The sequence below is a fragment of the Alosa sapidissima genome, chromosome 1 (assembly GCF_018492685.1).
Source record: "Alosa sapidissima isolate fAloSap1 chromosome 1, fAloSap1.pri, whole genome shotgun sequence".
NCBI classification, from domain to species: domain Eukaryota; kingdom Metazoa; phylum Chordata; class Actinopteri; order Clupeiformes; family Clupeidae; genus Alosa; species Alosa sapidissima.
In genome coordinates, this window is record NC_055957.1 from 29,459,950 (window position 1) to 29,472,184 (window position 12,235).

Consider the following 12,235-nt stretch of genomic DNA (forward strand, 5'->3'; position numbering starts at 1 on the left):
TGTGTGTGTGAGAGAGAGAGCGAGAGAGAGAGAGAGAGGGGGGGGGGAGTGGGAGAAAGATGTGAGAGTAAGAGTGAGTCTGTGTATGTGTGGTGAGAGAGTGTATGTGGTGTGTGTGGTGTGTGTGTGTGTGTGTGTGTGGGTAGGTGGTGGTGGGGGCGGCAATTGAAGAGACAGAGATGATTAAAGAGTCTGGCAGGCAGCGCTGGGCTCAGTGTATTAATTGTCACTTTATTTGGCCAGTGCATTAAGTGCCAAAGCACTAAGAGCTCTGTTAAATCATCAGGTGGGCGGGGCCATGTCGGATGGGTAGAGGAGCCAGAGGACGAAAGGAAAAGTGAAAAAAGTAAGATTGCAGAACTAAGGAAATAGGGATAGAGAGATAGAGAGAGAGAGAGAGAGAGAGAGTGGTAGAGGGAAATAAGTAGTGAGTAGACAAGGGAGAAACAGAGAGGTGGGGTTAAGAGAGAGATTTAGAATCAAAAAGAGGACAGAAAAGGAACAGAAGGGGAGGAGAAATGCAGAGAGATGGAGGGATGAGCAGAGAGAGATGGAGGGATGAGCAGAGAGAGATGGAGGGATGAGCAGAGAGAGATGGAGGGATGAGAATAAAAAATAGAGAAATAAGGAGAAAGAGTAAAGAGAGAGAGGCCAGCAGATGGTCTTTGATCAGTGTGGCTCATTAGTCCTCTTGAGTGTCAGCACCTAAGAAAGGACAGGCGGCCGAGCAGAGCAGAGCAGAGCAGAGCTGAGCTGATCTCCCGACTCTCCTCTCCTCAGCTCCTCATCTCTCCACTCCTCACCTGGCCTCTCCTCAGCTCTCACCTGTGCACCTGTGCTCCACCATAGACTGTAAAAAATAGTGCTCCACCTGTGCACCTCCCCTCCTCTCCTCGCCTCCTGCTGCGCCTCCCCTCCTCTCTTCGCCTCCTGCTGCACCTCCACTCCTCTCTTCGCCTCCTGCTGCGCCTCCCCTCCTCTCCTCGCCTCCTGCTGCGCCTCCACTCCTCTCCTCGCCTCCTGCTGCACCTCCCCTCCTCTCTTCGCCTCCTGCTGCGCCTCCCCTCCTCTCCTCGCCTCCTGCTGCGCCTCCACTCCTCTCCTCGCCTCCTGCTGCACCTCCACTCCTCTCCTCGCCTCCTACCAGAGGTGGGAGTAAGTCACACATGTGCAAGTCACAAGCAAGTCTCAAGTCTTAACGTTCAAGTCTCAAGCAAGTCCATGTTATTTTTTGTGACAATCAAGCAAGTCAAGTCAAGTCATAGCTTGGGTCAAGCAAGTCAAGTCAAGTCATAGCCAAATCATACAAATTCATGATTATTTACCTATTTTTTCATTTTAAAATAAGCTACAATAGGCTAGTTATAAACTGCTGGAGTTTTATTTGTAACAAACAAATAGACATTGCATTCATTCAAGCCACGTACATCTGAACGGTTTATAGAATAAGATGAAATGTATACGAATATATGTCATGAGCTCTCTCTCTGCCTGGTAACACACGCTGATTGAAGTCTGACCTCCACCTGTTCCTGCTCTGCTCTGCTCTGCCTCACCCTCGTTACCTACCAGCTGCACTGCATTCACCACTCATCATGCCCTGTATATAAAGCCTTGCTTTTCAGTCCACACTTGTCAGATCGTCTGCAACCAGCACCAGTTACCTGCCTGTTTTGGAAAACGCCTCTGACTCTTTGCCTGTGATCCCGGACCCGCTCGACTACTTCTGTGTTCTCCAGCCCCGGTAATCTTGACCTGCCTTCCGTCCCTCTTCTACGAATACCGCCTAGTCCTTGACTGTACTGCTGCTTCGTTTCAATTGCTGTTGTGTGTGTGTGTGTTTCCCCCAGGACTTCCCGGATCATCCAGCTCCTGCCATCGCTGTTCGGCTACTGGGGGAACACACACGCAGACTCTTGGAACCCCTGAAACCCCCTTAACCCCCAACCCTTAAATAAACTTTTGAACGTGACGCTTTTGTGGTCCTCGTCCTGTTTGGTGTCTGACAGTACGATCTGACCAAACATGGACCCAGCGCACGGTCGAACCAGCATGGAAACCGACAAACCAGAACCACCCACCGCCATGCAACGCCTGGAAGAGACAGAGAGAGAGGTAAACCGCAACACTGCTGACATTGCCTCCCTACTTCAAGCCGGCTACCAACAGCGTCAGCAGTTCCAGCAGCAACAACTTGCAATGATCATTCAACTTCTCACCAACCTTTCTCCTCTGCCTTCTCCCACCGGCCCAGCCCCAGCCAGCCTGCTCACCGGCCCAGCACCCGAGTCTCCTGCCCAGTCCACTGCTGCCGTGGCTGCCGGAGCCCCAGAACCCAGGATCGGCAATCCAGAGCGGTTCAGCGGCGACCCAACCCAGGTACGGGCGTTCCTGACGAGCTGCCGTGTCCAGTTTACCCTGCAACCCAGGACTTTTGGCACTGAAGGGGCGAGGGTCGGTTACGTGATCACTCACCTGACGGGCCGAGCTCGACTCTGGGGAACGGAGGAGTTCGAGCGCCAGACCCCAGCATGTGCAACCTTCAACCTATTCGCAGAGGAGATGCTCAAGGTATTCGATTTGGAATCCACAACAGCCGAGGCATCTCGGACCCTGATGAGTATTCGCCAAGGCAGAAGGACTGTTGCGGATTACTCCATTGACTTTCGAACTGTGGCAAGTCGGAGCTCCTGGAACATGGAAGCATTGGTGGATGCCTTCCTCCACAGCCTGGCGGACTACATAAAGGACGAGCTGGTTTCCCATGATCAACCCCCCACTCTTGATGAAGCCATTGCCCTGGCTGTCCGCATCGACCGCAGGATCCAGGCCCGCCGTCGTGAGAGAGGGCGCCAGAGTCCATCCACCAGCACACGGAGTGTCCCAACTGCCCTTCTGTCCGCACCTGCCACACCATCTAGCCAGCCGGACCAGTCTGAACCGATGGAGATCGGCCGCGCCTCCCTAACCCCTCATCCAAGTCTGTCTTCACCTGTCTGATTCCACCCACACCCTGGCAGCCCTGGTGGACTCTGGCGCAGAAGCAAACATTATTGACACAGGACTTGCTCGTCAGCTGGGCTTGGAAAGCCATCGCTTGTCCACTCCTGTTCCAGCCCGGGCCCTGGACGGTCACGTAATTGGCACAGTTACCAGCGTCACAGCCCCCATCTCAATGATGGTGTCAGGAAACCACCGAGAGACCATCCGCTTCCACCTGCTCAGCTCTCCAGGCCAACCCCTAATCCTGGGCTACCCTTGGCTCCGTCTCCACAATCCTCACCTCGATTGGGCCTCCGGAACTGTGAAAGAGTGGGGAAATGCCTGCCACCTGACCTGTTTGCGTGCTGCCTCGCTGCCCCCTGGCTCAGTACCCCCCAGCACTGCCCCCGACATTTCTAATGTCCCTGAATGTTACCATGGCCTCCGAGAGGTGTTCAACAAGACCAAAGCCACATCTCTGCCCCCACACCGTCCGTACGACTGTGCCATTGATCTCCTCCCTGGGACTGCTCCACCCAAAGGTCACCTCTACTCACTATCCTCTCCTGAAAGAAAAACTATGGAGGATTACATCAGGGACTCCCTGGCAGCTGGACTCATCCGCCCGTCTTCCTCTCCTGCTGGCGCCGGTTTCTTCTTCGTGGGAAAGAAAGATGGTTCTCTTCGCCCCTGCATTGATTATCGAGGTCTGAATGATGTCACAGTGAAGAACCGGTACCCTCTGCCTTTACTCACCTCTGCTTTTGAGTTGCTCCAGGGATCCACTATTTTCACCAAACTGGACCTTAGAAATGCTTACCACCTAGTGCGAGTAAGGGAGGGTGACGAGTGGAAGACTGCATTCAACACCCACACCGGCCATTATGAGTACCTGGTAATGCCAATTGGCCTCACCAACGCCCCAGCGGTATTCCAGGCACTGGTGAATGATGTGCTGCGGGACATGCTGAATAAATTCGTCTTTGAGTACCTGGGCGACATCTTAATTTTCTCCAGAACTCTGTCCGAACACACCCGTCATGTCCAGCTGGTTCTTCGACGGCTCCTGGAGAACTCTCTCTATGTCAAAGCGGAGAAATGCGAGTTCCATGCTCAGACTGTGTCATTCCTGGGATACATCGTCGCTGAAGGCAATATCCAGATGGACCCCGCAAAGGTCTCGGCAGTTACCTCCTGGCCAGTTCCGGGGGAAGCCGCAACAGGAAGCCGCAATAGGAAGAAGTTGCAGCAATTCCTCGGTTTTGCCAATTTCTACCGGAAATTCATCCGGAACTACAGCTCCGTCGCCGCTCCCCTCACAGCTCTGACTAGCATCAAACACCCCTTTTTCTGGACCCCAGAGGCCAACACAGCCTTTCATACCCTCAAGGCCCGGTTCACCACTGCCCCCATCCTCCAGATGCCGGATTCAGACCGGCAGTTCGTTGTCGAGGTGGATGCCTCAGACGTGGGAGTCGGGGCCATACTCTCTCAACGGGCAGAGGAGGACAACAAGTTGCACCCCTGTGCATTTTTCTCTCGCCGGCTTTCACCTGCAGAGTGCAATTATGATGTTGGAAACCGTGAGCTGTTGGCTGTCAAGCTTGCCCTGGAGGAGTGGCGTCACTGGCTGGAGGGGTCCACAGTTCCGTTCCTGGTCTGGACCGATCACAAAAACCTCGAATACATCCGCAATGCCAAACGTCTTAACCCCAGACAGTCCCGCTGGGCCTTGTTTTTCACCAGATTCAACTTCACCCTGTCATACCGCCCAGGTTCTCGGAACACCAAGCTGGACGCTCTCTCCCGTCAGTTTCATAAGGATGACGCCCCTTCCCAGGAACCTCCATCAATTCTGCCCGATCCCTGCGTCGTAGCTGCCCTGACCTGGGATATCGAGGAGGAAATTCAAGAGGCCCTCCGTGACCATCCCAGTCCCAGTGCATGCCCAGACGGTCGTCTCTTCGTCCCAGAGAATTTGAGGTCCCGGGTCATACAGTGGGGACACAACTCCCGCCTTGCCTGCCACCCGGGCTCCGCCCGCACCTGCCATCTCCTTGCCCAGCGCTTCTGGTGGTCTTCTTTGAGAAGGGATGTCCGAGAATTCGTCCGTGCCTGCCCCACCTGCAATCAGAACAAGTCCTCCACTCGGCCCCCCACTGGTTTACTCCAGCCCTTGCCTGTGCCCACACGACCCTGGTCCCACGTCTCCTTGGACTTTGTAACTGGCCTCCCACCATCAGGTGGGATGACTGTCATTCTCACTGTGGTTGACCGGTTCAGCAAGATGGCACACTTCATTCCCCTCCCTAAACTGCCATCTGCCAGAGAGACTGCCCAGGCTGTTCTTGATCATGTCTTCCGTCTACACGGGCTGCCCAGGGATGTTGTCTCTGACCGAGGCCCGCAATTCACCTCTACATTCTGGAAGGAGTTCTGCCGTCTTCTAGGGGCCACAGTGAGTCTCACCTCTGGGTTCCACCCCCAGTCCAATGGTCAATCCGAGCGGGCAAACCAGGAGCTGGAGAAGGCGCTGCGGTGCATGGTTTCCTGCAAACCCCAGGCTTAGGCACAACAACTGATGTGGATAGAGTATGCTCACAACTCCCTCACCTGCTCTGCCACTGGTATGTCACCTTTCCAGTGTGTGTATGGCTACCAGCCCCCCCTGTTCCCCAGCCAGGAAGGAGATGTGTCCTGCCCGTCTGCCCTCGCCTATGCCCGCCGTTGCCGTCGTACCTGGTCACAAGCTCGTGCCACGCTACTCAAGTCAGCTGTCCGCTATGCCACTGGGGCTAACCGCCGAAGATCGCCGGCACCCGCCTACCGTGTTGGCCAGAAGGTGTGGCTGTCAGCCAAGGATCTCCCACTGCGGGTGGAATTGCGTAAACTGGCACCTCGATTCCTCGGCCCGTTCCCTATCCAGAGGGTCATCAGCCCAACCGCAGTCCGGCTCCAGTTGCCAACCTCCATGAGGGTGCACCCTACTTTCCATGTTTCGAAAGTCAAGCCGACGCATGAAAGCCCGCTGGTGTACACCGTTCGACGCCTGCTTCGGTCCAGACGGCGAGGTAGGGGCCTCCAGTATCTCGTCGACTGGGAGGGCTATGGACCTGAGGAGAGAACCTGGGTGCCAGCCAGTCGGATTGTGGACCGGACACTCATCGCTGACTTCCACCGTCTGCATCCTGATCAACCTGCAATCCGTAGGGGCCGCCCCAGAGGGGTCCCTAACCGTCCTGCCCGCCCGGCTTCCTGTCCTGTGCCTGACCCTGACCCTGTCTCGGTACCTGTCCCGTCTTCTGTCCACGACCCTCCAGCTCCCTCCGAGGATGAGGATGTTCACTCGGACCGCTCGGAGGAATTCTAGCCCTCCACCGGCTCCCCTCCGCCCTCCCGACGTGGTGTCACTCTTGGGGACTTCTGGGGCCGTCCCTTAGGGGGGGGGGGTTCTGTCATGAGCTCTCTCTGCCTGGTAACACACGCTGATTGAAGTCTGACCTCCACCTGTTCCTGCTCTGCTCTGCCTCACCCTCGTTACCTACCAGCTGCACTGCATTCACCACTCATCATGCCCTGTATATAAAGCCTTGCTTTTCAGTCCACACTTGTCAGATCGTCTGCAACCAGCACCAGTTACCTGCCTGTTTTGGAAAACGCCTCTGACTCTTTGCCTGTGATCCCGGACCCGCTCGACTACTGTGTTCTCCAGCCCCGGTAATCTTGACCTGCCTTCCGTCCCTCTTCTACGAATACCGCCTAGTCCTTGACTGTACTGCTGCTTCGTTTCAATTGCTGTTGTGTGTGTGTGTGTGTGTGTGTTTCCCCCAGGACTTCCCGGATCATCCAGCTCCTGCCATCGCTGTTCGGCTACTGGGGGAACACACACGCAGACTCTTGGAACCCCTGAAACCCCCTTAACCCCCAACCCTTAAATAAACTTTTGAACGTGACGCTTTTGTGGTCCTCGTCCTGTTTGGTGTCTGACAATATAAATAAATGTATTTCAAGTAGACCTATTATAAAATAGCCTATTATTTTTTCAATATGCCTCAAATATTAGCTAAGCTACATCCAATCATGAAAATATATTCAAACAGTTCAAGTTATACCTGTCCTGACCTGTCACATCTCCAGGGACCCAGTAATGTTGAAAAAGTGAACTAATCAATCATTCAAACACTGCCGCCGAAGTCACTGCCAAACGTTGACAAGCACGACAGCGCAATGGGTTTTAAGAGGGTTTAGGACCGTCAATGCTATATCATATTATACATAAGCCTAACATGTGAAGTAAGTTACTTTTCTATGCTGATTGCTGGCAGTTAGCTAGGCCTACTTACTGTTGTTAGCCTACTACTAGGCTGTAGCGTGGCAGGGACGTGTTTAAGAGGGAGGGGGAAAGAGAGGCGCTTACTTTAGGTTACATTGGCAACATTTTCGCTAGCATATCAAGATTAAACTTAGACAAGAAAATGTTTCACTTTGCCATTTCACACATTTTAACCTAATATGGCGTTAACTAAAAAGCATAATAGATTCAAAGCCAACTCTTAACATGCCTCAAATTTGACATTAGGTTTCTAACACGACTAACTTCTGATGGATGAAAATCAACGTGGTGGTGGTTATGTCGCGAATTTGCGCACTTGCAGACTGCTGTTCATTTCTCCTTTGAGATGTCAGATACATCATCTGTGAAGCCAAGCATTATTATGTTTTGGTATAAACGTAGAGCCTTTCATGTTTGCAAGTTAGCCTACCTCAGTCTGTCTCATTTGATCTGGCACTTGCTGTTGGTCTGTCGCGTCACTTGGTAACAATGACAGGTTCGCTTGCGTGACGCATGCTACAGCACCTAAGCAGATTTTCTAAAATCGTAAAGTTAAGTCCTTAATATCTATGAAAAAATAAAGTCTAAGTCAAGTCTCAAGTCATGAATAGCAAGTCAAAGTCAAGTCAAGTCTTTTATACATGTTGATCAAGCAAGTCTCAAGTCCTAAAAAATCTGACTCGAGTCTGACTCAGGTCAAGTCATGTGACTCAAGTCCCCCATGTCTGCCTCCTGCTGCACCTCCCCTCCTCTCCTTGCCTCCTGCTGCACCTCCACTCCTCTCTTCGCCTCCTGCTGCACCTCCCCTTCTCTCCTCGCCTCCTGCTGCACCTCCACTCCTCTCTTCGCCTCCTGCTGCACCTCCACTCCTCTTCTCGCCTCCTGCTGCACCTCCACTCCTCTCTTCGCCTCCTGCTGCACCTCCACTCCTCTCTTCGCCTCCTGCTGCACCTCCACTCCTCTCTTTGCCTCCTACTGCACCTCCACTCCTCTCTTTGCCTCCTGCTGCACCTCCACTCCTCTCGTCGCCTTCTGCTGCACCTCCACTCCTCTCTTCGCCTCCTGCTGCACCTCCCCTCCTCTCCTCGCCTCCTACTGCACCTCCACTCCTCTCTTTGCCTCCTGCTGCACCTCCACTCCTCTCTTTGCCTCCTGCTGCACCTCCACTCCTCTCGTCGCCTTCTGCTGCACCTCCACTCCTCTCTTCGCCTCCTGCTGCACCTCCCCTCCTCTCCTCGCCTCCTACTGCACCTCCCCTCCTCTCTTCGCCTCCTGCTGCACCTCCACTCCTCTCTTTGCCTCCTACTGCACCTCCACTCCTCTCTTTGCCTCCTGCTGCACCTCCACTCCTCTTCTCGCCTCCTGCTGCACCTCCACTCCTCTCGTCGCCCCTCCTCGGCTCTTCCCAGCTCCCTGCAGTCGATCCATGTGAATCAGGACCAGATGAGACCTCACTGCGCCAGTGCTGCCTCTGCCATCTCTCTCCTGCCAGTGGGCATTTTAATAGAGGATGGGTATGCGCCAGCTCAGGCATAAATGTCATATTGAACTGTGTTACTCATAAGATTGCTGAGTGTGTGTGTGTGTGTGTGTGTGTGTGTGTGTGTGTGCGTGTGTGCGTGCGTGTGCGTTTGTGGCTTTGTACTTTAGCAGAGCTGTTTCAGTTGTTGTTTTTTGTGATGTTCTGCAGTGAAACATGCACAGAATAGAATTTATTAGAAAACAGTGAAGGAACAAAACTGGAAAGCAAGGGTGGAAAAATGTTCTCTTGGGTCGGAGAGTGTGTAATGAGGGGGTATCTCGAGAACCCCACCACCACTCCACCACACACACACACACACACACACACACACACACACACACACACACCACCTCTGACCACCCACCTCACTGCTACTGGACATTTTGTGTCACCACATGGCTGCAACACAAACACACACACACACACACACACACACACACACACACACACGCACACACTGCCTTAAGCCCTCTCTCTCTTTCTCCTCATCACCCTCTCCCCCCCCCCCCCCCCCCGCCCCAGACAGCCTAATGCCCCCTAATAACGGGGCCGTTATTCTGGTAATTGGAAAAGGAAGTTGGCTGCTTACACGCGCAAAGGAAACTCAGCAGAGCCTGGACAGAGAGTCATTACTGAGTGTGTGTGTGTGTGTGTGTGTGTGTGTGTGTGTGTGTGTGTGTGTGTGTGTGTGCGTGGTGTGTGTGTGTGTGTGTGTGTGTGTGTGCGTGTGTGTGTGTGCGTGTATGGTGGGGAGGGGGGTTTGCTCTTATTTAATACCATACGTCTTTCAGGAAGGGGGGCACCTAATGCGTAGCAATGCAGGGAGTGGGGGAGTTCATGCACAGCTACAAAGCCATTCTTTTAGTGTTGGGGGTGGGGGAGGGGGAGGCAGGAGCACTTGTGCACTGCCACACTGTTTACCAAGCAGTTCCTTCCTTATTCCGTATTTGATCCTTCCCTGACGTGGATTGCTGGAGATTATGGTACAAGGATTAGGTCTAACTCTCACGTGCATGTGGGGGGAAAAAACCCAGAAGGCCACAGAGAGCGGTGACCAAACACACTGGTCACATTTCAAAGTTTCTCTGGCTCACCACAGCTTCTTCTGGATGTCAGAGTTTAATTTCAAAATTGACACAGGCAGTGGAGTAGTCACTGCAAATCGCTTATTTACAACAGCAGGGAAAAGACATTTTCCAAATCACTTGCCATAACTGTAATCTCCCAGGAGTCTAACGATAACATGGAAACCAAAATGAGTATTTGCTCCTTAACTAAATTTTCTCCTTAATTACATTGCTGATGAGACACAGCATTGCTGGACCACGTCGCCCACAAACTGCCTCGTTTTCCCCCCTCAGTCACTCATTACCTCTGAGCTCCACTTCTCCGCCATGAGTGGAGTTTGTAGAAAGCCGGCCTGAGTCACATGAGTTTCAGTGTAAACCTCACGAATCAGAGAGGGTCGTCATCGATGTAAGTTTAGAAAAGGGGAAAAAAAGAAACCCATCTGATGGTCAAACATCATGAGGCATATTATTATAGTGAACTCTACCATGCTCATTCTGTTCTCTGACTTGGAAGAAGAAGGAGAGAAGAGATGGGAAGAGAAGGGAAGAGAAGAGAAGAGAAGAGAAGAGAGAAGATGTGGAAGAAAGGAGTGGAGATAGTGGAGGGAACAGACAAGTTTAGGGGAGTACAGAAGTATTTATTAGTACAACATAAAATTATATTTGTTGTATTGCATGCCCATTGCATTGCTTTGGCAGCACTGTTACACAGTCATGCCAATAAATGTGGTTTGGGTTTGAATTTGAGGAGAGCAGGGGAGGAGAGAGAAACTCAGTGGACGCCCAGAGTTCTCTGTCACGCGTGAGGCCTCGGTCACCCGGCATCGTAAGGAGGGAAAGCATGACAGGGAGGACTGGGCAGTACCGCAGCACTGTTCCACTCCACACGACGGCCATTACTGTACATCTGCCTGCCTGTCGGTTCACTGCTCCCCTGGCTATAGGTTCGCCTCCCCCTTCTCTCTTCCCTGTCCCTCGCTTTCTCTCCTCTCTCTAATCTCTGCCTCCCTCCCTCTCTTGATGGTCAGAACCCCCTGTGTCTTTGCTTACTCCCTCCCTCTCTTTCTCTCCCTCCCTCTCTTTCTCTCCAGCCCTTCTTCGTCCTCCTCTGCTCTCTCTTTCCCCATGTCTCGGCTGACTCCTTACTGTTCCCCTGGCTATAGAATAATGTCTCTCTTTTCCCTCTGTGCCTCTTGCTCTGCGTTTCCCCTTCTCCCTCACTTTTCCCTCTCCTTCCCTCGCTTTCTCTCTCTTTTTCTGTCACAGTCAATTATGTTCCCATTGCCACATGTCGCTTCCCCAATCTCCCGTCTTCTCTGTCCCTGTTTTTATCTCTCTTGCTCTCTGTCTGCCACTTTCTATCCCTCCTCTCTCCCTTTCTCTCGGTCTTGGTCGCCTTTTCTTCTTTCTCCCTCTTTCTTCCATTTGTTCTTTATTGTCTTCCATTCTCTATCCCTCCATTCACTCTCTCTCTCCTTCAGTCCCCCAGTGCCTCCTGTTGGTGAGAGGCCCCTAGACAGCCGTTCATGTCAGACACACTCTCCAATTAGCCATCGCTCCAGGACCTCCAGCTGACCCCATGATAATCCACAACATGTCACCACATAACCTCAAGGCCACCATAAAAACCACAACTCCCAGAAGCCCCCTCTCAACCTTGTACATGCCTGCTGCATGTGTGGGTGAGTGGATGTCATGCATGTTGAGGGCATTACAGGTTAAAGCTCTAAGTAAGAGCCAAATATTTTGACTCATTATGCCAGCTTGACATTGGCTGCTTAAGGGCAATGTAAAGACGTCAAATGCAAGTAAAATATTTCACTGGGTCTGGGTGCAGAACTTTCAGAAAGTACCTGTACTGAAATTATTTCAAGCATACTAATGCAACCTTTCATAATGTTTCCACATCATTAATATGCTTCAGAGGGAGCTTGCAGTGAATGTCTATATTCCTCTAAATCCTTGCAAAGCCTTGGTTATATAAAGAGTAGTCACACAAATCTTACACCCACCCACACAAGAATAAGCTCTTTCTTTCTTTCTTTCTTTCCTCTTTTCCTTCTTCTCTCTCTCTCTCTCTCTCTCTCTCTCTCTCTCTCTCTCTCTCTCTCTCTCTCTCTCTCTCTCTCTCTCTCTCTCTTGCATCCCACTTGTCTTTAAAAGTGAAGCTTGCCAAGAGGAAATGGTATCTGCCTCCATCTGAGTGCTGTCATCACCTGTCTCTCTGTGTCGGAATTCTACAGGGTTCAAAGGTCAGGCCAGTCGACCGATGGGGGGGGGGGGGGGGGGGGGTATTGGGGGTAGTTAGGGTGGTGTGGGGGTTACTGG

The 12,235-nt window shown here is 52.4% G+C and overlaps 1 protein-coding gene across 1 annotated transcript; it reads left to right on the plus strand.

The window, feature by feature from the left end:
* Nucleotides 1-8,036: 8,036 nt before the first annotated feature.
* On the plus strand, nucleotides 8,037-8,747 carry LOC121682845 (keratin-associated protein 4-3-like). Its single transcript, XM_042062850.1, has one exon. The coding sequence runs from the start codon at nucleotides 8,037-8,039 to the stop codon at nucleotides 8,745-8,747; it is 711 nt and encodes a 236-aa protein (XP_041918784.1).
* Nucleotides 8,748-12,235: the final 3,488 nt, after the last annotated feature.